At 34.8% G+C, this 27,620-nt stretch overlaps 2 protein-coding genes and 1 long non-coding RNA gene across 5 annotated transcripts in view; 1 reads left to right on the top strand and 2 right to left on the bottom strand.

The window, feature by feature from the left end:
- The window catches only part of LOC136038665 (uncharacterized), a 206,537-nt gene that overhangs the window by 6,438 nt on the left and 172,479 nt on the right, over nt 1–27,620 (top strand). Inside the window, exon 2 of one of the 3 annotated variants that reach the window (XM_065721937.1) lies at nt 17,476–17,580. The exons of 1 other annotated variant lie outside the window; for it this stretch is intronic. The gene's annotated coding sequence lies outside the window, so the exon portion shown is untranslated. Of the gene's footprint in view, nt 1–17,475; nt 17,581–23,718; nt 23,827–27,620 lie in introns of those variants that run through there. One more of the 3 variants, XM_065721936.1, reaches the window with a different exon arrangement.
- On the bottom strand, nt 15,211–22,768 carry LOC136038386 (uncharacterized). The gene is made up of 2 exons (XM_065721456.1): nt 22,649–22,768; nt 15,211–15,810 (listed from the first exon to the last, which is right to left on the bottom strand). Exons 1-2 carry the CDS (start codon nt 22,766–22,768, stop codon nt 15,211–15,213), a joined length of 720 nt encoding a protein of 239 aa, XP_065577528.1.
- The window catches only part of LOC136038669 (uncharacterized), a 58,458-nt gene continuing 54,535 nt past the window's right edge, over nt 23,698–27,620 (bottom strand). The window contains exon 3 of the long non-coding RNA XR_010620264.1: nt 23,698–23,819. This is a non-coding gene — a long non-coding RNA (uncharacterized LOC136038669). The remainder of the gene's footprint in view (nt 23,820–27,620) is intronic.

Raw genomic sequence — 27,620 nt, 5'->3', positions numbered from 1 at the left:
TGAATCTCATATCGAATGATAGCAGAATTGTTGTCTTATGTTATAACGTAAAAAATGAAGGACTTTACGGAAATTATGTACCAAAACGTTTATAGGGGATAAGGGTTGGAGTGCCTATGATGTGCCGATCAAACTTTTCAAAAATAGTTATAAAACCCCTTAATTGATTTATGACTGCTAGAAATGGATTAACCCCTAATTCTATGCTTTTTTAATATGTCCTTGGTTCTAGCCCAGTTATATATACTATTTAGTGTTTTGAAAAAAACTGTTTTGTGCCAAATTTTTCTTTTTTTGTGACGTAGCTCCATGATTTGATTAACTGTCTATATGATATTTGCTCTTGTTTGATTGATCGAGCGTTGTTTTGTTTGTTTTGTTTTCTTACTTGTTTCTTACTTTCTTATGTTTGTTTCTTACTTTCAGCAAATTTTTCGGCTGTTGTTTTTTATTGTGAAAAAAGCTTTTTGGAATAAAATCTGTGTTGTTTTGTTTGTTGAAAGTGAGAATGAATAAGACTGTTTATTCCTTACAATGCTTCACCTTTGTTCTGATCCATACCATCATTTGTTTTCATTTCTTGGAATTTTTATCTCTCCCTGTTATCATGTTGAACATTAAGATTGCATTTGACTTTGTGCTTATTTACAATAAATTAAAATTTTCAATAAATCAAATCTGATTTAAATATTCTGTTTTGCTTCGGCTTAATTAATAGGAAATGTCTTTTATGACTTTTCAATAACTTCTTTCTGTTTTATGTTTATGGGGAGATAAACATATCTTCCTATATGATGTTATGATATTATATTCCCCATATGATATTATGGGGAGACGGGGCGGCACTTGTGTTTGAACTCTTGTACAACGCCTTCTTTGTTTTCTTCCATCAGTTTTGCTTCCGAAAGATATTTTCCTTGCCAATTATGCAAAGGTTGGTATTCCAAAACGCTTCTCTGTGAAATTTACTTCTTTTCAGCCTAGTTCAGCCTATAAAAGAGCTGGTCTGTGTTCTTCTCAAACAGTTCGTGGTAACGAACTGTAGTAAGGAGCGACCCGGCTCAATAGTAACCAAAACTCTAAAAAATAGAATTTTGATGTCAATAGTTACATCAAAAGAATCGCATATTAATGCTGATTTTAAATATATTAGTTTCATCAAGGTTAGTCTTACCCGTCAAAAGTTACGAGCCTGAGAAAATTTGCCTCATTTTAGAAAATAGGGGGAAATACCCCCTAAAAGTCATATGATCTTAACGAAAGTCACACCGTCAGATTCAGCATATCAGAGAACCTCATTGTAGAACTTTCAAGCCCCTATCTACCAAAATGTGGAATTTCGTATTTTTTGCCAGAAGACAAATCACGGATGCGTGTTTATTTGTTTTTTTGTTTGTTTTTTCCCCCAGGAGCGGTCGTAGCGACTCAGTGGTCCTAGAATGTCGCGAAAGGGCTCATTCTAACGGAAATTAAAAGTTCTAATGCCCTTTTTAAGTGACCAAAAAATTGGAGGGCACCTAGGCCCCCTCCCACGCTCATTGTTTCCCCAAAGTCACCGGATCAAAATTCTTAGATAGCCATTTTATTCACCATAGTCGAAAAACCTAATAACTATGTCTTTGGGGACGACTTACTCCCCCACAGTCCCCGTGGGAGGGGCTGCAAGTTACAAACTTTGACCTGTGTTTACATATAGTAATGGTTACTGGGAAGTGTACAGACGTTTTCAGGGGGATTTTTTTCGTTTGGGGGAGAGTTGAGGGGGGGTTACGTGGGAGGATCTTTCTATGGAGGAAATTCTCATGGGGGAAGAGACTTTCAATGGAGGGGGTGCAGGATTTTCTAGCATTATTTAAAAAAACAATGAAAAAGTAAATATAAAAAGTTTTTTCTACTGAAAGTGAGGAGCAGCATTAAAACTTAAAACGAATAGAAATTATTACGCATATGAGGGGTTTACCTCCTCGTAATACCTCGCTCTTTACGCTAAAGTATTTCTAGTAATTTCAACTATTTATTCTACGGCCTTTGTGATTCAGGGATCATTCTTAAGGAATTGGGACAAAATTGAAGCTTTAGTGTAAAGAGCGAGGTATCGACGAGGGTGAGCCCCCTCATATACGCAATAAAAACATACGAATATAGAAGTTCGCTACGTAAGTTAATTCGTAAGTTACGTATATTTTTTACTTATGAAAACGTTCGTAAAAAATTAAAAGTTATAGTTGCCTTTTTTAAGTAAAAAAGAATATTGGAGGGCAACTAGGCCTCCTCTCTCGCTCCTTTTTTCTCAAAATCTTTCGATTAAAACTATGAAAAAGTCATTTAGCCCAAAAAAATTAATATGCAAATTTCGTTTTAAGTATTCATGCGCGGAGAGCCAAGATAAAAAAATTCATTAATTCAAAAACGTCCAGAAATTAAACAAAAAAATAATTTTTTTTTAAATCAAACAGTTCGTGGTAACGAACTGTAGTAAGGAGCGACCCGGCTCAATAGTAAACGAAACTCTAAAAAACGGAATTTGGATGCTAAAAGATACATCAAAAGAATAGGATTTTTATGCTGATTTTAAATATATATAAGTTTCATCAAATTTAGTCTTTATCATCAAAAGTTACGAGCCTGAGAAAATTTGCCTTATTTGAAAAATAGGGAGAAACACCCCCTAAAAGTCATAGGATCTTAAAGAAAATCATACCATCGCATTCAGCGTATCAGAGAACCCTCTAGAAAAATTTCAAGGTCGAATCTACAAAAATGTGGAATTTCATATTTTTTGCCAGAATTCTGTGGAATTTCGTATTTTTTGACGAGTGCGCGTGTTTATTTGTTTGTTTGTTTTTGTTTTTTTTTACAGGGGGTCATCGTATCGACCAAGTGGTCCTAGAGTGCTGCAAGAGGGCTCATTCTAACCGAAATGAAAAGTTCTAGTACTCTTTTTAAGTGACCAAAAATTGGAGGGCACCTGGACCCCCTCCCCCGCTAATGTTTTTCCCAAAGTCAACAGATCAAAATTTTGAGATAGCCATTTTGTTCCGCTTAGTCAAAAATCATACTAACTATGTCTTTGGGGATGACTTACTCCCCCAGAGTCCCTGGGGGAGGGGCTGCAAGTTACAAACTTTGACCAATCTTTACATACAGTAATGGTTATTGGGAAGTGTATCGACGTTTTCAGGGGGATTTTTTTGGTTTGGGTGTGAAGTTGATGGGAGGGGGCTATGTGGGAGGATCTTTCCTTGGAGGAATATTTCATTCAATGAAAAGGGCGCAGGATTTCCTAGCATTACTATTAAAAAAACCATGAAAATATAAACATGAAAAAGTTTTTTCAATTGAATATAAGGAGTAGCATTAAAACTTAAAACGAACAGAGATTATTACGCATACGACGGGTTCTAAAAATACTTTAATATACAGGGTGAGGTATTTAGGAGGAGATAAATACTTTGCTCTTTATGCTAAAGTACTTTTAGTAATTTCAACTATTTATTCTACGGCCTTTCTGATTAAGGGGTCATTCTTAAAGAATTGGGACAAAACTTAAGATTTAGTGTGAAGAGCGAGGTATTAACGAGGGGACAAACTCCCTCATATATATAATTAAAAATATAAGAATATAAAAGTTTGTTACGTAAGTTAATTCTTAAGTTACGTATATTTTTTACTAATAAAAACGTTCGATAAAAATTAAAAGTTCTAGTTGCATTTTTAAGTAACCGAAAAATTGGAGGGCAACTAGGCCTCCTTCCCCACCCCTTATTTCTCAAAATCGTCTGATCAAAACTAAGAGAAAGCCATTTAGCCAAAAAAAAAGAATTAATATGCAAATTTCATTTTAATAATTCATGTACGGAGAGCCAAAATCAAACATGCATTAATTCAAAAACGTTCAGAAATTAAATAAAAAAAAACTAGTTTTTTTAACTGAAAGTAAGGAGCGACATTAAAACTTAAAACGATCAGAAATTACTCTGTATATGAAATGGGTTGTCCCCTCCGCAATCCCTCGCTTTCTACGCTAAAGTTTGACTCTTTGCCACAATTCTACTTTTTAAAACAATGAAAAACTTTAGCGTAAAGAGAGAGGGATTGCGGAGGGGACAACCCATTTCATATACGGAGTAATTTCTGTTCGTTTTAAGTTTTAATGTCGCTCCTTACTTTCAGTTAAAAAAAACTAGTTTTTTTTATTTATTTCAAAATGAAAGAAGTTTAACTCTTTCCCTTAACTCTACATTTTAAAACAGTAATAAACTTTAGCGTAAAGAGCGGGACGTTGAGGAGGAAAATGAAATAGAGGAGGAAATAGAAAAAGGAGGAGGAAATAGAAACATTCAGATCGAAATAAAGATTTTTGATTTTATGAATGGCTTAAGAATATTAAGTGGAAACTTTCATGGCATGATGAGGGAGACTTACAACTGTTGAAAAGGCAATATACGCATACTTCCTTATATGAAATTACTCCGCATATGAAAGGGGCTTTTCCTCTTCAACGCCCCGCTCTTTACGCTAAAGGTTTTTACTGTTTTAAGAGGTAGAGTTAAGAGAAAGAGTCAAATTTTAGCGTAAAGAGCGGGGCGTTGAAGAGGAAAAGCCCCCTTCATATACGGAGTAATTTCATATAAGGAAGTTTTCGTATATTGCCTTTTCGTCAGTTGTACATCCCCCTCATCATGCCCTGAAATTTTCCACTTAATATTCTTAAGCCATTCATAAAATTAAATTTTTTTATTTCGATCTGAATGTTTCTATTTCTCATAATATCGGAAAAAAAAAACGTTGTAACCGAGATTACCGAAAAAAATGAATTTAGTTCAAAGAAGATGCCTGCAGTATACTGAGATGCTGCAGTATTGAACTAGCTCTCAAAGGGATTACACCTGTTTGAACCTTTGAATTGTTTGAACTTGATTCCTTAGCCATGAATTAATTCAGTGACTACAGAAATTGTGCAATCTGATACTTGAATTTACCACACAATCAGATTTTTGGCGTTTTGAATTGAGAAAATTAGATACGATAGCCAAGTGTGGTGTGTAGAGAAAATTGGTTATAATTTGCCTGCGCGTTAATTACGCTGTTTAGGGTAGAGAAGGATTAGCAGTTGGGCCGACCTCGCACAGTTTGGACTGATTGTTCACTTGGGTACATTAGTGAGGCTCGGCCCTCACGGAAAGATAAGTTTCTTTCACTTTATAATCTTTCATTTACTAAGCATGAATCCTGCGACTATTAAAATCGGTGATTTATTCTAGCCAAATTTGCGGGCTATCCCCTCTGGCCAATTCGAATCCTAGAGGTAATGACGACGAATACCGGAGACTGCAAATATGCTGTTTTTTGCTCCGGCAAAAAAAGGGGCTGTTCCCTCTTCAACGCCCTGCTCTTTGCGCTAAAGTTTGACTCTTTCTCTCAACTCTAATTTTCAAAACAGTAAAAACTTTAGCGTAAAGAGCAGGGCGTTGAAGAGGGAACAGCCCCTTTCATATATGGGGTAATTTCTCTTCGTTTCAAGTTTTAATGTTGCTCCTCACTTTCAGTTAAAAAAAACTTGTTTTTTTAATTTAATTTTCAGATAAAGGATGAAAGGCTGGCTGAGATTCTTCGACAAAACCTAAGGTCTAGTATGATTTTCGAACTAATATTAAGTAACTGTTTCTATTAAAAGAATAAGGAAATTTTGTTTCAAAAAGTCCAGGATTAACTTTGTTACGTTGCAACATTTGGTACGGTCATTTGTACAGTTAAATGCAGACAATTCTGGTCTTGCGAGCAGTTTCTATTCCTTATGGCAGGTTGTCATGCGTTCATTTGTCATCTGTGAAAGTATATGAGAATGATCCATATTATTTTAGGTTCAGAAAAAAGCAAAACATAATATTTCACTTAAAGACCCCCCCCCCCTTATAAGGTATATGAATCAGATAGGCAGAGAGTATTTAAACAAAAAAGAAAATAATATTATCCGAAATGGATAAATAAAAGCCATTTCTGAGAAAAAACTTCTTTGAAAACTCTTTAGTTATTATAATTCTCCAAGACCAAGGCTGTTAACCTTTAAAATGTGTTGAAATCTCTTGTGATATAAGGGCCACCTAGAACTTCAAACTTCCATAAAAAAGGCCTTGTCTGCATGAATGTGATGATACAAGTCAAATATCATTTTTACTGGAGAAATCATCCCATTAAGTGTCTGCTGCGAACTGTTTATCGTGATACGCATAGGATAGAAGTTAAAAAAAAAAAAAATTATTGACTTTGTTACTTTTGTGCTGAAACATGATTAAAACCACATAGTTACTAGGGTTTAGGAAGGTGTATTTTGACTTTTCATATGGAGCTCGATTAATTCTTTGAAAACTCTTTAGTTATTATAATTCTCCAAGACCAAGGCTGTTAACCTTTAAAATGTGTTGAAATCTCTTGTGATATAAAGGCCACCTAGAACTTCAAACTTCCATAAAAAAACAAGTCAAATATCATTTTTACAGAAGAAATCATCCCATTAAATGTCTGCTGCGAACTGTTTATCGTGATACGCATAGGATAGAAGTTAAAAAAAAAAAATTAGTGACTTTGTTACTTTTGTGCTGAAACATGATTAAAACCACATAGTTACTAGGGTTTAGGAAGGTGTATTTTGACTTTTCATATGGAGCTCGATTAATTCTTTGAAAACTCTTTAGTTATTATAATTCTCCAAGACCAAGGCTGTTAACCTTTAAAATGTGTTGAAATCTCTTGTGATATAAAGGCCACCTAGAACTTCAAACTTCCATAAAAAAACAAGTCAAATATCATTTTTACAGAAGAAATCATCCCATTAAGTGTCTGCTGCGAACTGTTTATCGTGATACGCATAGGATAGAAGTTAAAAAAAAAAAATTAGTGACTTTGTTACTTTTGTGCTGAAACATGATTAAAACCACATAGTTACTAGGGTTTAGGAAGGTGTATTTTGACTTTTCATATGGAGCTCGATTATTTGTTGTTCACTTAAAGCTACATTATGTGTTTCTTGAATTGTCTTTTCTCACTATCTTCACTTTGAAACTCTGATAATCAACCCTACTCATTTTCAAATCAGTTACATCTTTAAAACAAAGAGCGGACGAAATGATCGAAGAATGAGTATTAATGGTTGAAGATACTGCAGTAATCTTCTGAGGTGGGTGGTTCCCGGAGCTTATCATGTTTTCTTATGGCTTTGATTATTAAGAATGTGCACAAATACGTGTATGTGTATAAATACATAGTTTTTGTTAACGGATTTAGTCATATTTGTCCCTAAGAAATTACTAATTGTTCCGCAGGAAATATAATTCTTTTGGTAACTTTTTGAAAAGAAAGAAACGCTTATAATTGCCAAAAATTATAATTTGCGTGCGTTTGTTGGGGTTTTGTTAAAATTCTCTTTTCAATGAACGATTGAAATGTGGTGAATTAAATCTCTCCTATCTCGGATTAAATATTGGCTTCCGGGCTCTTCCCGACCGAATTAAAAGTGCAACTGTGGTGTAGGTACGGTGCAAAAACTACCATTGATGGCTCAGTCGGTAAAGTGGTAAGGGGTATAATTTACCCGTTGTAGCTCAAGATGTGCTGTTTATCCTCTGCGAAAACCGTATGAACGACATTTTTTAGCTAGTAAACTTAATATCTTAAAATCCAAAGTGCACAGGACGAGTTTATAAGCTAGCAAGCCGACTTGTAAAAAGCCGGCTTGTCGGTGAGAAAGTTGGTAGTCGAGTACACACAAAGTTTCCCACTTGCCTCTCAGTTTCCCAGTAGCCAACCGGATGGCGTATGGAAACCGCGTACTACCATCTGCTGTTAGGGTTTATGGTCTTAAATCTATGGTAATATTTTCCTATGCTATTGAAATAGATCTGACTCTAAACCTGATAGGTCAGAAGACCAGTTCCATCAGCCCATTTAATATTTATTTTAAAAAAGGCTGTAAAATAGTCGCCACTATCTTACTGACTCGTATTTTTTTTTGACTGGCTGAAAACATTGGGCGGTATTCTTCCCCTACATGGTGCCCCTGACTGTGTCATAAGCAAAAGGAGTATCGTAAACATTTCCGCGATAAGATTACATGTTGTCGACATAAACCAAATAAAACAAAGGACCTGTTACGGAGCCTTGGCCCACTCCATATTTTAATTAATGCTACGATGAAATAACATCACTTAATACTACCTGTATGGATCATCCATTGAGGCAACTTTCCAACCACTGCAAGGGGACAACGCGAATTTCTAGATACGTAGTAGATTCAGGAAAATCCTGAAATTTACAGTTTCTAATGACTTTCTTATGTCTGTGAAAATTGACTTTGGTAATTTCTGTTATTCAGTGCACTACTTACTTAATCAACCAGATACTACAAAGTATGAGTTGTAAAGTGGTCCTTGCGGAACCCAAATTGAGATTCACTTAATACGCCATTAGTCTTGAAAAGATCATAAAGGCGTTTATTGACGACTTTCTCTAATATCTTAGATAAAAAAAAAGGCAAATTCGATATTTGTCTAAATGTCAATTTTGAAAATAGAGTTTTCAATGTGACTTTTGCAGCCACCCTTATGAAGAGGGATGACTTTCCTGACTTTAAGCTGTTCAAAGAACTTACACTTTTCCAGGAAAGCATCAATTATAATTACCATTCAGGGTAACATGTAAGCTAAGATTGTTATAAGTCTCGAAGAGATAAGCTGAGTTTCATTCCAGTGACTTAACAATTTTACTGATTTCTTCACTGGTAACCATCTCAAAACTCATTGTTAAAGGTTAACGTGTTTCATCATGAATGGTATTATACTCCATTTCCTGATGCTTATCATACAGTTTAGCCTGCTCTTCAGGTCCAATATTAGATAAAAATTCACCGAACTTAATAAAAATATCATACTTATTATCACCGTTGCAACCTCTTAAATTAATATCTTTACTTACCGTATTTTATTTTCTGTCTGTTAAATCGTTTATTGTATTCCTTTTTTGTTTCACTTTGTTTTCACATTCCTCAAATTTGCGATTATAATTTCAGAAGTACATATATTTTTTCATATGGAATGCCCTTCATTATTCATTTCGATAATGCCACTGTTTTGCATCTTTAAAATAATGAAAAAAAAAATTGTTTCCACAGGATTTTTTTTATTATCTTTATAAGCATTTCTCTGTTATTATTTGTATTATTTTTTTTAGCTCAGACTTTCGTAAATCACAAAAATCTTCCCATATTCTCCTCTCTCTTTCTTTTTCTTTCTCTCTCCTTCCTCCTCTGCCTTATTTTGTTTTATTGTTTATTAGTTAGTGTTTAGATAGTGTATGTATCATCTCCCTCCTTTATAACCCATAAAGCATTTGTATTATCAGTACCTTGTATTTTTTTTAGTGTTTTTTGACGAATATCTCTTCTCTTGTCAATCATATGTATTTCCCGTTTGATAACAGCTCATGCTATTTTATCTCCTTAATTTTAAGAACAGAACACTGTTTAAAAGCCAGAAGTCTTTGCAAAATTGTTTTGTGTGACTCTTAACCTGTTTTTAAAATTGACATCATTTTTTGTTTTTTTCCGAATAATGCTATGGTTTTATCGTGGAAGCTGACCTGGCTTGCTTAGCTACAAGTAGGCCTTGAAATTAGTTATAGTGTTGTTTAACCGAATCTAATTCTTTAAGATAATTAACTACATTGTGTTTCCTTGGCTGGTAGCTGTTTTAGTTGTTCTTAACTTTTAACATTGACGTTCAGGTGTACAAAGTTACATTTTATCATTGAAACGTGCTTAATTTTATGAAAATAAAAAATATATACATTTTCAGTTGTTTTCTCCCTTGCATACTTTATAATGTGGAAAACGAAACAATTAGGAGTAAAGAACTAACAGTTATGCTTTCGTCAAAAGATCCAACTGTACGGTGGAGGGAAATTTTAGGGACTCCTAATTCTTTTCATACGGACATCTACTACTTCTACTACTACTAATAACTCACTGCAGAACCTAGCCGCCTGAGGCCAACACAGCTACGCACGCTCCTTCTCCAACCTAATTTCGGTTGGAGATGTTCGGACACGGATATTTAGCAGAAAAGGATCTCAACCAACCTTGTTCGACAATTGTCACGGTTCTTAACCATTTGGAACTATATGGTGGAGGGCGAACAGATTTACTAATTTAAATCTAGCTTGCTGAGAAGCGAGAGTGTCACCGTTCTGCATCTCGGATATTCGTACCCGATTCAACCTATCTAGGAGGAGGGGCTGCTTAAATACCTTTCATCAGTGCATTTACTAGAAAAGATTGTAAAATCAGTAGTTTTGTAGAAAGGGTTGTAATAAAAATTAGTATGTGTTTGGGGGTGGGGGTGAGCTAATATCTTAGTTGTGAATTTGGGAAATCAGGTCGCGATCCGAATTATTTTGGGAAGGGAGAGGTGCTCCAAAATTTTTGCCATGAGAACAGTAACCAAAGATATTTTTCGGGTCTCAATCAAATTTAGTCAGAAGCAATATTAGATGGAATATTTCTAGTCTTCTAAAGTCAAAGACTAATTCAACTACAATCGAACTTCTGAGAAGGAAGGGCTCTATTAATTTGTTTTCGTCGTGACATCTTTTAGAAGGGAATTTTGGACTTCAAACAAATTCAGTGAGGAGCAAAAGATTGTGTCATAACTCATGATTGTGCCGTTTCAGATTCTAAGAATTGATTTAACATCCTAAGAGATTGTTGGGGGATGTGGGGTTAAATCTTTCCTTGCACCATCTACCAAAAGATGATATTGGATCCCAACCAAATTTGGTGGGAAGTAATAGATTGCATTCTTTTCTTCCTTTTATTATCTTTTATTTGTCTAGACGCAAACCGACCTTTGCAAAGGGGAAGGGATCCTTAAATTCTTGTTATGGCATCACTTGCCGCAATAGTTTTTTTTTATATTTTCATTCAAATTGGGGGGGGGGGGGAATTAAGAGCAGGCTGATTGAATTTCTGTAGTCATTTGGGGGTCTGTTACTTATTTGACATTTTTGTATGGTGGAAGTCTTTTTATTTTTATTATCGTGATCTCTACCGGAACAATTCGCCTGATACAACTAAACCCGAAAAGAATTAAGAACTTCTGTTTTAATTACGTTTTTTCATGGCCCAGGGTCTATGCCAAATCTGTGTACAATAAGAAAGGAGGGATATTATTGTTTTAGGTATGTCTAAAAAAAAATTGGGGAAGTGAAAGTTGATTTTCATAATGTGGCTTTTTGGGTCCAAATACGATCAAGCATCTTTAGGTGGAGGGAGTATCTAAACTCTTGCAAGTCAGAATGTCCTCCAGAAGAGGGGCTCATTTTCTACCTAACTTGATAAGAGTTGTTTTTTGGGTCTGACAAATATGAAATTTCTAAGGGGAGGGACATGGATACATAATATTTTAGTTATTAGGGTATCTACCAAAAAGGACAGTTGGACCTATATTGTAAAATATATTCAGAAGTAATCGTTAATATCCCATATACGCATTTTGAGGGTCCAGGATTGATTGACCTCTTTAGGGAAGGAGGAAGGAGTGCCTTTACATACTTGTCGCAAGCAAATTTTCTAGAACGCAAAATAGGACCCCGACCAAACATGCTAGAAACAAGAGCTTTGCTTAAAATTTTGTCTTTTTGTGGTATTCGCATAGTTTAACCTCTGTGAACAGCTGATAGAATACATTCAGCAAAACCCGGTCAATGGCTTTGTTTGCATTTAATTGGAGCACTGTGCGAATGGGCTTCATTCTTTTAATCTTTGTCCATGAGAAGGGTAATCCAGGTTTTGGGTATTTGTATTTATATTTGTAATCTAAAGTGAAGATTTAAGTAAGAATTAAAAGGCCCTTTTCTTTGATTTCATTAACGCAAAAGAAGATACAAAAGATGGCCCATAAATATGTCACTAGTAGTCACTTAACTTTAAGCCTCCGAGATGAGGGATTAATTCAAATCCTATTCAAGAGGGGGGAAAATATGCCCCTAGAAAAAAGAGTACATTAAAGTATCGTCAACAGAGGGAAATGGCAATTAGCTTAAGCAACTCACTTGGAAAATTGTTAGAGACCTTCTGAGATAGAAGACTTGATATATGGTTTGGAACAGTAAGGAATAATGGAAAAAACTGGCTAATTTAACTGTAAGCTCTTTAATGAAATTGTGAGATGGAACTGGAACATGAAACATCACTTTGAGAAACGATTAATCTCTTAACCGTTCTTATTACTGTCCCCAATAGTCAGATAAGGATCCAAAACAGAATTAAAATAAGATGCGATGTTTGTTATAGTCAAAAAATATTCTAATAGCTTACTTTTGTGGTGATGAAGGTTTGGATTTTTTCCCCCAATGCTTCAAGACTGAATTTTCTGTGACAAGAGCTTTGTGGTAAAAAGTCAAATTTGTTTGTTGTAATGCCGAGCATCGAAGGTTTTTTTTTTTCGCTTTCGTTTTGACAATCAAAAGTATTAGTTCAAATATTTGAAAGATAGTTGGTAAATAAAAGGCTTTCGATTCACAAATGGTTCTATCTGTTTCCACTCTTTAACACTTTCAGTAAAGTGCTAATCTAAATTTATTGTAAATAGCTGTGATTGAGGGTGACATTATGTTTGTGAAAGGTTTTAATATCACATTTTACTTTCAGTTGACAACCCTTATTTTTCAAATTTAACTCTGATATAGTCTGAACGATCTGATATAATAGAGAATGCAATTTCACTCATATAGCATTTAATAGCCAAGACGGAGGAAATATTTTATGGGTGTTTTGTTTTATATCCGCCTAGATTGGAGGTTAAAAGTTTGGACTAGAACTAATTTACATAGTGTGCGGTATATTATGTTTGCACATCACTTCGGTGGCAGTTATTGTCGAGTTTGAAAATTATTTGATAAAGTAATAAAAAAAATCAACATCCCAATAGCTTACTACTTAGTGTAACTGTTTATCTTTTGATCTTGATGTCAGTTCAAAACACTTGATAATATGGAAATAGCCGTGACTTCAACTCAACCCTTAAGTGTGATGGCCATAAGAGTCAGTGGTGTTTTCATTCTTTTTTTGGGGGGGGGAGGGAATGATGATTTTTTCTAACTTGCTTACCAACTGAGGTTGATGTAACTGCAGTAAAATCACAGAAAAGTGGTAAAACATGGCATGACAGTTTAACTATTTAATTACCTATAATTACCTTAAATTACAGCTAGGAGCAATCTAAAGATGCCTCCTTGTAGGTCTCCAGAATGATAACTTGGATTGTATAAAAAGCTTTTTAGTGACCAGGTGCTGTTGCATTATTAGTAGCATCCCAATAGCTTACTACTTAGTTTAGCTGTTTGTCTTTTGATCTTGGTATCAGTTCAAAACACTCGACAATATGTAATTGACTTTGAGTTCACCTCAACCCTTAAATGTGATGGCCATAAGGGTCAGCGACGTTTCATTCTTTTTTTGTTTGGGGGGGGGGTATCTGCTTATTTATGATTTTTTGTGACTTTATTACCAACTGAGGTTGATATAACTGCAGTAAAATCACAGAAAAGTGGTAAAACATGGCATGACAGTCTAACTATTTAATTACCTAAAATTACCTTAAATTACAGCTAAGAGCAATCTTAAAGATTTCTCCTTGTAGAGCTCCAGAATGATGACTTGGATTGTATACAAAGTTTTTTAGTGACCAGGTGCTGTTGCATTATCAGTAGCATCCCAATAGCTTACTACTTAGTTTAGCTGTTTGTCTTTTGATCTTGGTATCAGTTCAAAACACTCGACAATATGTAATTGACTGTGAGTTCACCTCAACCCTTAAATGTGATGGCCATAAGGGTCAGCGACGTTTCATTCTTTTTTTGTTTGGGGGGGGGGGGTATCTGCTTATTTATGATTTTTTGTGACTTTATTATCAACTGAGGTTGATATAACTGCAGTAAAATCACAGAAAAGTGGTAAAACATGGCATGACAGTCTAACTATTTAATTACCTAAAATTACCTTAAATTACAGCTAAGAGCAATCTTAAAGATTTCTCCTTGTAGAGCTCCAGAATGATGACTTGGATTGTATACAAAGTTTTTTAGTGACCAGGTGCTGTTGCTTTATCAGTAGCATCCCAATTGAGTTTACACTCTCTGGAGGACTATTGAACGTCCAGTTTTCGTTTGCAAACATCAATGGATTCATCAGTAACTGTTAGATAGTTTGTTTCAAGATTTGACAATTCGTAATGAAAAGAATTGAGTGCGGACTCTAGATGCTGTAGACTGCTTGACAAGTTTCAGGAGATGACCTCTAGTTCTTGAGTTGGCACCGTGAGTAGGTAATAATACTGCGAGAGTATTAGCCCTCAATAACTTGTAGGCTAAAATGGCATCTGCTCTATTTCTCTTAGCTTTGATAGTCTTACAGGGCAGGAAAGCTCCCGCATGCCAGCTATCACTTTGGTGGCACGTCTCTGCACATCTTCAATAACTTTTATGTCTGTTTTGAAATATTGGAAGGCAAGAGACATTTCAACTTCAAGTTTAAGACGCACAAGTCCCCTATATAGGAGACTGATAACTTTAGGTGAAAAAGTGGAAAGGGTACCCTTAATCAGTCCCATAGTTGAATTAGCCCCAGTAGCAGACCTCTTAGCATGAGTGCTGAATTTTAGTTCATTGTCAATAGTGACACCAAGATCCTCCTCATTATTTAAAGAGGAGAGTGGGTGGCCTGAGAATAAATAAGAGCGAAAAGGATTCAGTTTGCCAAAGTGAATGACATGGCACTTGGCAACATTCAATTCAAGAAGCCAAACCTCATTCCATTGACCCAGCAGTTAGAGATTATTTTGTAGAAGAGGCTGGTCCAAGAAGCTTCAGGTCGTTTGCATAAAGAGTTGATTTACTGCTGATAATGGAAAGAGCCTCATTGATGAAGATATTAAATAGTGTGGGACTCAAAATACTTCTCTTTGGAGCTCCCACTCAAAACATGCGCAGGAAGAAAGACTACGATTATCGAGTCATCAAATAACTGAAAACATTGAGATCGCAAATGAAGAAAATCAAGGATCCAGAGCAGAGATTTCTCTTCAAGCTTGACTGCACGTAATTGAATTTTAAGTCGCTAGTAACAAACTTTTTCAAAAGCTTTAGGAAAGTCAAGCAGAATCATGTCAGCAGGAACCCCATATCAAGCAACTTGGTGATGTGATCATAAAATTCATAGAGATTGGTGTCAACAGATCTTCCTGAACGAAAGTCATGTTGTGAACTATGTACAACATTAGTTGTTTCAAGGTGTTTAACAGCTGTAGAATTGATTATCCATTCAAGAACCTTAACAACCGCTGACGTCATGCTAATGGGTGGATAATGTTCACGACATTCACGATAATGTTCACGACATTCATGTAGGATACGTGGGTGAATGCCGTCTGGACCAGCAGATTTATTCAGTATGAGGGATGTAAATTCCTTTAGAACCAATGTATAAGTAATCAGAAATGGTTCCATCGTATGTGATACATCGTATAAAGGAGGTATAGGATAAATAGTACTGGAATTGGAGGAAAAAATAGATGAAAAATTTTGGTTGAAAATTTCAAATTTCAGCTCGGGATCAGCAACTGATTGACTATTGTGCAGGATATCTGGGACTGTGCGTCTGCTGCTACATTTTTGAGTGGCATAAGCCCAGAAAGATTTAGGGTTATTCTTAACATCTCCAGCCTCAAACTTTCTCTTCAACTCCTTTATTTGGTTGTTTGTCTGATTACAAAATATTTAAAGACTTAATAGTCTTCTCTGGTCTTGTTTTTTCTATTGCAATTTCATACTCAGTGTTTTCCGTTGATTAGCTTACTTATTTTGGTGAATAGAAAAGGTAAACTTTTTGTCTGTTTTGCCTGAAAAATTCTGGTGCAAATAATTTTTTTTAACTTTTATTTCCGTAAATATTTCTAAATTTGTACCTGGCTGCTCAAAATTGCTTTTTAAGTGCTCTCCTAACTACTTTTAGAAAAGCATCAGTAAAATCTGCTTCACGGCCCATGGAGCCTTTGTGGAATCTCTGATTGTGTGTGTTATTCAGTTGTTTTTTTCTTGTGTTGAAAATAGATATATCTATATATCAAAAGAAAAAAAAATCTTTTTATGAACAGCAGGTTTGAAGTGGCAGCACTCCCTCCTGGAAGACCTTTAACATACAATAAGGTTTACTTGGTTTAAGTTGCTTGTTTTCGTTTTTCTTCTTTTTTTGTTTTTTTTTCTCCTCACTTTCTTTTGAAAATTTTTTAATTTTCTTTTATAAACTAACTCACCAGAACAGTTCTGTATAGAAAATAAGATATAGCGGATAATATAGATAAAATGAAAACATGTTTATGAATTTTCAGAAACGAACTCGCATTATCACTCAAGAGCATTCGCTATTCCTCGTAGCTGAATACTAAATGTTTCCGTAAGGAGAAAATCATAAAGTAGCTCGTTAGATTTTCCCAAATTTATTCCTAAAGATAGGGGAATGATAAAAACATAAATAATATTAGATTTTGGATTTACTTCTTTTGGAAGTTGAAGATCTGGAAAGAGACGCTTACAGTATTCAAGTCGAAATATTGTTGATTGAAAGATTCTAGTTCGACAATAAAAACCAATTGTGTCAATTTAAGTCTCATCTCAGAAATGTAATACCAGGGAATAATATCTGAAAAGTTTTCCAAAGCGGAATAGAAAGTATTCCTCTGGTTTCTTTAATACTTAATTTAACTATAATTGATAAACTAATCGGAATTGTAGCACTTGGATTTTTATTGAAACTTCACTTCGACTAGCATTAAAAAGATTATTTGAACTAAGATACATCTAAAGTTAGAACACTTACTGTTTGTTGAACTAGAAATAGGTAGTTCAAACAAAAACAGGACCAAAAAAGCATTACTGGTCCAATTATGGTATAGGTATTTGATATTGAAACTAATTCTAAAGAATTTGGTTAAAGACCTCTTCAGTTTTACGTCTATCAAAACCTCTTTTGTTCTATCCCTGGATTTTGTCATACTTATATATCAAGAGACAAGCGGCCAAGCCTGTGGAACTCAAGGTATACAAAAAAGAAATGACACATACTCTTTTATGAGGATCGGAGGAAACCATTTTGATCACCCCTAATACAAATTCAGAGTCTTCTTGCCCTCTCCAACAATACTATCCTTGGATATTTCAGCTCGATCCCCCAGTCATGAAACAAAACAGGGTAGAATTGCCTACATCATAACTTCGAAAATATTCAATTACGGAGAGAAAAGATCCCCTAACCCCTTTATTCAAGTTTTTATTCATATTGATGTTTTGATATCTAATATTGATTGTCACTCCACAAGTGCAAGATTATACTCAGAAAAGAATTTATTTCCCTATTTTACTTTTTTACAGACGGGAAAAACACAACACGGAAGTTGAACCCGCAACCGCAATAAAGGAAGTCAGACACTCTTCCTACTGGGCTAACCATGTTCGTTAGTTGGTTTTGCACCCTTGGTACGTTTTGTTTGCATAGATAAAAAGAATTCCTAGAAACCGGATTTTCTCTAAAGTTGAAGACGCTTGCCAGCCATCAAACGGTTCGTGATAGCGAACTGTAAGAAAGGAGTGACTCGGGTCAATAGTAACCGAAACCCTAAAGAAAAAGTTTTGGTAACAATAACTACATAGAAAAATCTGATTTTTGTGCTGATTTCGGGTGTATAAAATTCGTTACGTTTAATGCTATCCATCCAAAGCTATGAGCCTGAGAAAATTTGCCTGATTTTTGAAAAAGGGGTGAAATACCCCTTAAAAGCCAAGTGGCGTTAATAAAAATGATAGGGTTAAATTTTAGCACATTAAAAACCATAGTGTAATCGTTTCAAGCTTCTATTTACAAAAATATCCGATTTTTCATTTTTTTTCTTTTCCAGAAGAAAGATCGCGAATGGGTGTCTCGTTGTTTTGTTATCTGTTAGTGGTTTTTTTTTTTTTTTATATCCAGGGGTGATCTCGAAACAATCGGGATAAGGCTCACTCTATCGAAAATTTAAAATTTTGGTATCCTTTTTAAGTGACCAAAAGACTGGCACGGGAAAAGATAAATTTTTGTCCTTTCGTGGCGCCAAACTACAGTTTTCCCCAAAGAGGACCAAGTCGCTATCGAATAAAAATTTTAAGACTATTAACCCATTTAAAAATACCAAAAAACTGTATATTGAGCTTTTCAGATGCGGAGGAAGTAATGTCGCATGATGGCGCATTCGTTCATGAAAATTTTCGTAGTCCATATAAAGTAAATCGTTAATATGGACATTTTCTTAATGGTTGATTTAATTAAGTTGGCTCACTAGATTTTTCATGAAATTAGGGGGAGAAGTTGGTCTTTCATCATCCTCTATTTAGACTAAGCCTGAATAAGAGGGCTGCAGGGTAATGCCTCTCTTTTATTGCAGAAAAATGTTTCTTGCATCATTTTAAACCTCTATTTAAGTGAACTGATTTGCTTCATATTTCATAAAATTATACACTGGTTTTTACTACTAACAACTCACTGCAACACTAATCTAGCTGATGTAATCGCTGCTACGCCAGCTTTTCCTCCATCCCAGTCTATTTTAAAGCCTCCCTCTGTACGCCCTCCCAAAAAGTTAACCAATCTTAAGGTGACTTACTTATTGTTTGGCCAAAGATGGTCGGCCAAAAAGGACAACCTTTGGCAATATTAAATATAAAAAAAAAAGTTTTTTAACTGAAAGTAAGGAGCGACATTAAAACTTAAAACGAACAGAAATTACTTCGTATATGAAAAGGGCTGCCTCCTCATCAACGCCCCGCTCTTAACGCTAAAGTTTGACTCTTTCTCTCTTCTTTTTAAAACGGTAAAAAACTTTAGCGTAAAGAGCGGGGCGTTGATGAGGAAGCAGCCCCTTTCATATACGAAATAATTTCTGTTCGTTTTAAGTTTTAATGTCGCTCCTTACTTTCAGTTAAAAAACTTGTTTTTTTTTTAAATTTAATTTCTTACCGTTTTTGAATCAATGCATGTTTTGATTTTGGCTCTCCCCAGAGGAATAATTAAAACGAAATTTGCATATTCATTTTTTTCCTAAATGGCTTTCTCATAATTTTTATCGAATGATTTTGAGAAAAAAGAGTGGGGGAGGAAGCCCCCGCTTCCTCTGATTTGTCGGTTAATTAACAAGGCAGCTAGAGCTTTTAATTTTTTATGAATCTTTTTATTAGTAAATGATATTACGTAACTTATAAATTAACTTACGTAAAGAACTTTTGTATTCTCATGTTTTTATTACGTATATAAGGGGGTTCGTCCCCTCGTCAATACCTTGCTTTTTACACTAAAGCTTAAATTTTGTCACAATTCATTAAGAATGACCCTGAATCACAAAAGCCGTAGAATAAATACTTGAAATCACAAAAAATACTTTAGCGTAAAGAGCGAGGTATTAGGAGGAGGTGAGCCTCTCATATGGGTAATAATTTCTGTTCGTTTTAAGTTTTAATGCTGCTCCTTACTTCCAGCTGAAAAAAAACTTTTTCAAATTTATTTTTTCATTGTTTTTTTTTTTAAATAATGCTTGTAAATCCTGCGCTCCCTTCATGGAAATTTTCTTCCCCCATGACAAATTCCTCTATGGAAAGTTCCCCCAGCATACCCCCCTCTTCTCAAACCCTCCTCCCAACCAAAAAATCCTAATGAAAACGCCTGTACGCTTCCCAGTAACCATTACTATATGTAAGCACTGGTCAAAGTTTGTAACATGTAGCCCCTCCCACGGGGAATGTGGAGGAGTAAGTCATCCCCAAAGACATAGTTATATGGTTTTTCGACTACGCTGAATAAAATGGATATCTCAGAATTTGGATCTGGTGACTTTTGAAAAATAATTAGCGTGGGAGGGGGCCTAGGTGCCCTCCATTGTTTTGGTTCCTTAAAAAGGGCACTAAAAATTTTCATTTCCGTTAGAATGAGACCTTTCGCAACATTCTAGGACAACTGGGTCGATACAATCACCCCTGGAAAAAAAAACAACAAATAAACACGCATCTGTGATCTGCCTTCTGGTAAAAAATACAAAATTCCACATTTTTGTAGAAAGGAGCTTGAAAATTCTACAGTAGGGTTTTCTGATACGCTGAATCTGATGGTGTGATTTTCGTTAAGATTCTATGACTTTTAGGGGATGTTTTCCCCTATTTTCTAAAATAACGTAAATTCTCTCAGGCTCGTCACTTTTGATGGGTAAGACTAAACTTGATGAAACTTTAACATTTAAAATCAGCATCCAAATGCAATTCTTTTGATGTAGCTATTGGTATCAAAATTCCATTTTTTATAGTTCTGGTTACTATATAGCCGGGTCGCTCCTTACTACAGTTCGTTACCACGAAATGTTTGATATCATCCTTCATTTGGAGAATATGCCATAGTCATCTCATCCATTATGTCATTATAGACCTAGAAAGCGGGATAGAACCACATTTTTCGTGCGACTTACTGTTTGAAATACAGTCAGTCAAACGGCTACCGAAAACAATTCGTAGACAATTCTACTGAAAAACATCTAATAAATTGTCCACCGTCTTTTGAGCCAATTGTCCAACGTCCAAATTGTCCAACGTCCACGTCTCAGAACTATACTTCACTGCTGTCATCACTGCAGCTTTCAAGATTTTAATATTGGTTCCAGATTTATCTTCCTGTTGTTCCAAACTTTTTTCAACTGTGAAAAAAAACATCCTGGGCCTTGGCCTATCTACTTTAAACAATTTCATTGTACCCATATCTTTGCTATACCTATGAAAGTGAAGCTATTCACTTGATTGATCTTCTTGGTTTTCCAATGTCACTTCTTTGGCTTCACTTATTCCAAGCTTAAGCGACTTAGTCTTCTTAACCTAAAGTTTCAAGCCTATCTCTGCACCCTGAGCTTTCAAAACATCCAAAAACTCATTCATTGTGATATCATTTTAATTTAGGATGCTCTAATCATCCGCATAACCTAAGTCTAGGACATATGTACATTGCCGCTTGATTCCATAATCTGCTATAACCTTTGCCGTGTTACTTAGGACAAAGTCCATCAAAGCAGATCATACAAATGGGGATAGAAATTAACCCTGATTAACTCCTGATTCAACTCGAAACCAGCTACAAACCTCATTTCTTACCTTAATTAAATAAAAAAACAAGTTTTTTTCAACTGAAAGTAAGGAGCGACATTAAAATTTAAAACGAACAGAAATTACTTCGTATATGAAAGGGGCTGATTCCTAATCAACGCCCCGCTCTTTACGCTAAAGTTTGACTCTTTCTCTCAACTCTTCTTTTTAAAATAGTAAAAAACTTTAGCGTAAAGAGCTGGGCATTGATTAGGAAGCAGCCCCTTTCAAATACGAAGTAATTTCTGTTCGTTTTAAGTTTTGATGTTTTAATTTTAATTCGTTTTAAGTTTAATTAAGTTTTAATTCGTTTTAATTTTCGTTGTCCCCCCTATTTTCTAAAATAACTCAAATTTTCTCAGGCTCGTAACTTTTGATGGGTATAATTAAACTTGATTAAACTTATATATTTAAAATCAGCATTAAAATGCAATTCTTTTGATGTAGCTATTGGTATCAAATTCCACTTTTTAGAGTTTTGGTTACTATTGAGCCGGGTCGCTTCTTACTGCAGTTGGTGACCACGAACTGTTTGATAACCGTAGCGGTGTTACTCTCGTACAGAACACTTATTCCTTTAATGTTTTTATTTGGTATTCCGTGCAAGGATAGGATCTTTGCTGAAGATCTTCTATTGGCTGAATCAAACATTTGCTACTAATCTATAAAGCTAACTACTAAAAAAGTATGATGTCTCAGGCACTTCCCAGTTGTTAATTTAAGAGTGGAAAATTTGTAGATGCATGCTCTCCCCATCCTAGAACCACACTGCTTTTCTTTTCAAACTTTATACTAAGTATCTCCAAGTCTAGAAATATCATCATAAGGTAATTTGCTTCCTACAAAAACCAAGCTAATATCGCTATAATTACACAACCCACTCATATAACCTTTCTTATAGAGAGTTTATATTTAAGTTATCCTGGAATCCCGAGGCGCTACCTCTTTTTCTTTCATCATATTCACTTCTATCAACATTTTATAATTTTTCCTCAGAAGATAATGTTATCTGCCAATGCCTTTTTATTCTGCTTTTGATTCAACTGTCTATTATTACATTCTTTTTACATAGTTTGCAGTTTTAGCTCATAGACAAGTTTTGGCAGTTTGCACTAATGTCATCATGACATTAGTGCAAAAGCTGGCCTTTATTTTTCTCTTTGCTTTCATTTGAATTCTAATACCAGAAAGATGACGATTGGATCTATCAACAGGTAACTTGTTGCCAGAACCATTAGCAAGAAGGTGAACCTCATCATCTACTATTATACTTGGGGTTACATTATCTTTGAGCACTTAGTTCTTTGGAAATGCTACTCTTGCATATTTAACATCATAAAAGTTAAAATTTTTTGGGTAGTCCAAACAAATCTAATCACCCACCGTCTTAACAACTCACGTATACATTTCCAATAGTTTTATCAATAGTACTTGTTTGATAGTTCAAATATTTGCATTTGTCATCATTCAACGCAACGATAATTTTATCTTTTGCACATACTTTCTTCGAATATATCATCTTCACTTTTCTTAAATATAATTCCATTCCATATTGTTTATCATTCCAATGGACGAAAAAGCTGATTAAAAAATATAATTAATTATGTAATGTCGATGACCATCCATAAAGTACCACAGAGGAATCTGCATAAAAAAAGGGTCAAAAACCATGTTCACTAGTCCTAAGTACTAAGTCCAAAAAGTCAGAAAAAGGTATGACTTAGAATTCTAAGCTATAGAATTAAATCATCAAAACACGTATTTCAACTTTCTTTTTTTAAATCTAACTCAGACAGGTATTTGAAAATGAGATGCCAGCTAGATTATGCTAATGAATTATCTCTTGTAGTATGGTTCTGTAAGTAAATCAATGACCCAATTATAGGTAATCTTTAAAGCCCAAATAAGGGTGTAAGTTCAGGAGGTATTGTAGCAACACTACTGACTAAAAAGTTTTTAATCTTCTCTATCACAAGTATTTAACTTGTCTAAGGTTTGAACCTAAGTTGCCGTGAGCAAGCAAATTGTCAATAAATGTTTCAAGTGAAGGTATGACCAATTAATTCATCCCTTATAATATCCCTCAACTCCTCATCACATATCACCGAACCTGACACCCTTTCTTATGAAGAACATTAAAAAAAGTAGTGAAAACCACCTTTCGACATAAATAAAAAAAAATAGCTTTTATTTCACTATTTTCTAATCTTTTCTTTTCGTTGAACATCGCTATCTTTGCTTTCAAAAAATTAAAGCGTCATAATTTTCTTTGTTTAAAAGAAGAGTAATAAAGCCCCCGTCGCTGTTTTGTCTAGCTTCTTCTTTTTTTACGATCATAGTTCCTATGTCATAGCTCCCTAGCTGTCCCTTCAAATATTTCTTTTCTAACTCATTTTCCTAACTGGGTGCGCTGCGGGATACCACCTATATTGACTCAGCTTTCGTTAGTACTTTCCTTTTGAAAAGCAGTGGTTCCTTTGACTCACATCAGTGAACGTGGAGACGATCAAGGGATATTGTCTTTGGGTTTTCTAAGTCTGCCTTAGTCGTTCTCATCTTCTACTTATAACCTGAAAGGTATGCGCAAAGATCATAAATATATATGGAGGTTAAGTTTATCACGTTGACTAATTTCACCTGAAGTAGTAATGCTTTTATTTTTGTCTTATAGAAAAGGATCTCCAAACTTTAATTAAGATTTTCTCCAAGGGAATCATGATGGGTGATGGTGATGAAAACCCAAATTCCTGACACATCTTTTCTAATATCTATACAGATATATTTATCATCATATATTAAGTATATATTAATTATATATTAAAATGAGAGACACTTTTTTGAAATTTAATAATCAAATGAGGGGATTTGGATAGGTTATTAATTTTTTCCTTTAGGTTTCCCAGGGGGAGAAATTTTTAGACGAATTTTTGGTGGGGGAATGACCGAGAAGTCCAGTTTCCAGGAAATCAATTTTTAGTTATGTCAAAAAGGTGATTCTATCTTTCGCTCACTTGCGATCTTGCGATCCATAGGGCTCACTTTTATTTTGCTTTTTTAGGAGGCGGGCAGCAGTGACTATTATTTAGCCCCACGCTTCTTCATGGTTTTAGTTTTTGTTATTTTTTATTTTGTTTTAATTTTTTTGATGGTTGTTCATTGATCCTTTATGAATCCGATTAAAATCTCTTGACACCAGGAGTATCCTAAAGTGAGGTTTGACGTTTTGTGTTTCCACAACTTAAACATATATATATATTTTAACAGATAGATCATTTAGTCAGTTGACTGGAACAAGTTTCTATTTCCATTAGTTTATTTTCTTGTATTCATCCAAAAGACCCTATCTTGTTCTAAAATACACTTACGGCGTATATGGGATCCCTCATTCCCCAACGGTAGTTTGCACCTTTCCCTATAATTGTGATTAATAAAAACATATAGAATAATTTATAAGTCTGTATGAAAAGCAGAGGTTCTAGTTATATATGCCTTTCGCTTTGTTTTCTCTAGATTAAAGATTGTTTCGACAATTGAGCTGTTAATCAATAAAATGCAAGTTCTGTCAGATGTGTCTATCAATGTATCTTCAACATATTTTTATGTTTCTATGTGCCTTCCCAGGCTCTCAATGAGCTCCCACTTCACAACTCCCTGTTCTAGAAGGGTCATTGAGCATGTTGATTACAATCAGACTAATTTTGCCATATTCAACTCCGAAACTAAAACCCTTCTATGTACGCATTTTATAAATGACGTTTAATTTCGATCTAAGTTGGTATTCTTTTGTCTTGAAGCCCCTTACAAATATGAGGCTAAATTTTATTATGAGTATCGTAAAGGGAAATATAGCTATCAGCCCGCTCGAGTCTCAAATTAAGGTTTTTTTTAGCCTTTTGGTTGGAATGATCTAAAATTTTGAAACAAATAATCATCTAAGGCGCCTTGCCTTACTGAGCAGTGAGGATTTGGAGAAAGTGTGAACTTAGACAGCCAACGCAAAATCTTAGGGAACCTTGTTTTCTACTGTATTTTCACGTATATCTACAAATTGCTGGAAAAAAATAATTTTATTGTTTTCTATCATTATCGTTTAATCTCTTTTTCCTAAGACCTTGCCTCAGAAAAAATCCTAGTCTCGTAAATACATTTAATATCTTTATTGAAATATATTTACTGAAAATGTAATTATAGCGTTGTCCTGGTCCCTATATTGTACAATTGCTGTACAATACGCTATAAAGGATTTCCACCTGTATCGTCACCCAAAATGATGCGAGGCAATTCTTTGCTAGACCGTTCCAAGTCGACAAATTTGGAGCAGTAAGATTTTTCGAAGTTTTAACCTTATTGATTTCTGGGTGCTAGATTCTGACAGTGAGTGAATGTCAAGTGGAAAAATTTATAAATGCTTTGTTTTTTATGACCCTTAAATTGCATTTTCACCTTCATATTTGCAATCAGTGTCTATAAAACCCATTAATTACCAGCGTTGGTGGAAATCGAACACCGTTTTTGAAAAATTTACCGTTCCAAGTCGACAAATTTGGAGCAGTAAGATTTTTCGAAGTTTTAACCTTATTGATTTCTGGGTGCTAGATTCTGACAGTGAGTGAATATCAAGTGGAAAAATTTATAAATGCTTTGTTTTTTATGACCCTTAAATTGCATTTTCACCTTCATATTTGCAATCAGTGTCTATAAAACCCATTAATTACCAGCGTTGGTGGAAATCGAACACCGTTTTTGAAAAATTTACTTACCGTTTCTTTATGTTGGATTTCTATAGTGTAATATTACTTCTGTGATAATAAGCTCAGAAACCTTTGGATACGCGTCATGGTTAAAATTGGAATTTTTAGTAATTAATGCTGGCTACATAAGGTAAGCTGTTTTAGGATGGTCATATAGCAATTTGAACTTGATGACCGAAAAATCAGATTTCAATGTAATCTAGTAATAATTTAGCAACTCAAATGGTAGGGATTTTTGAGGTAAGAACCTTAAGTAGCGGGAAATTGTGGGTTGAAAATCTGACAGAAAGAGTGTTGTGTAGGGAGTTACGGGTAGGATTTGGTACGGACAGTAATGAGGGGAGGAGCTTAGGGATATAAGGAGGGAGGGATTAATTGATTATAATTCACTTGAACCATTTATTAACAGTTGGGAAGTCTGTACTTTCAACAGTAAGTCTCTGTGATGTAACAGTAATGACTAACGAATTTTCAGGGTTTCTGAAGAGGCCTTATCCAAGATTTTTGTTTGAGAGGGTTTACAAAAAGGATTAAAAAAAAACATAAAAAGTTTGTTTATATGCTATTTGTTACTTTTTACGAGTCACAAAAAGGTTTAGGGGGGGGATTTCAAACTCGGTAACCCAATCCCTCTCCTGAATATGGCTTTGATTCCTGGTATTTCTTAAAATCCACGGTAGAGTGACTGGTCACTTGCACGGGCACTTGCGATGACTGGAAATTTGAAAAACAATATATAAAACCAAAAAATTTGTAATAATTTAAATCAAATTGAGATTTGTGGCATAAAAATACCTTTGTCTTAGACCTTTCTTCCTCTGAGAAAGTTTTTCTACAGGCACCCATGACACTAAGCTCTTTGGCAAACAATGTCACCGAGATTAGGTCTTTCTTTTCCGTGTCTAAGGTCTGTGAAATAATCCTCTCAAATATATGAAGAGCTTTGGAGTCTTCAGTAACTTAAGTGAAACAATGTTTGTGAGTAAACATCTTGTTTGGCTCTTATCGTGATTTGAGCAATACTTTTAGACGGAGGTTTATGGAGCTTTCAGAGAACGAACCAGATCCAAATATTTCAAAATTACATGGATTTATTCATATGCATGTCTTAGTGAGAGCTTTTATTGCTCCAACATAGCCAAAATAGGGTCACACCATACAGTTCTCAACCTAGAGATACTCCACCACACTCCTAATTCGAACAACTTTCTGCGATTTTTTTTTTCTCTTGTAGGCTATAAACCTAATCTTGCGTCATTTTTGTTTACATTTATTTTGTTTGTTAAGTTTCCAAAAGGTTACATGTACTTACTTCTGTTGGAACAACAAGATTCATCTTCTTTATTGATGGATCACTATCCTACTACTAGTAAAAAACAAGTCACAGCCCGCTTTACTACCAAACCTAAAGGAAGCTTTTTGAAAATTACAAAATAGTTTGCAATCCCTGCTAAAGCTGAAATGTGAGAGGTTTTGAAGACATCGATGATATATATGAGGCTATGGACGCTCATAAAAAGCTGGGCTGTTCGTCCCAAGTTAAAAAGAAGTATTTCCATTTGCGAAAAATATTCTGGATATGCCCCAATGTTTGAGATCCAATAGGTGTTTCTAATGGAT

This window comes from Artemia franciscana, chromosome 18 (genome assembly GCF_032884065.1).
Source record: "Artemia franciscana chromosome 18, ASM3288406v1, whole genome shotgun sequence".
NCBI classification, from domain to species: Eukaryota; Metazoa; Arthropoda; class Branchiopoda; order Anostraca; family Artemiidae; genus Artemia; species Artemia franciscana.
Note: the sequence above shows the minus strand (reverse complement) of the source record. Positions and strands in the feature narration are given on the sequence as shown.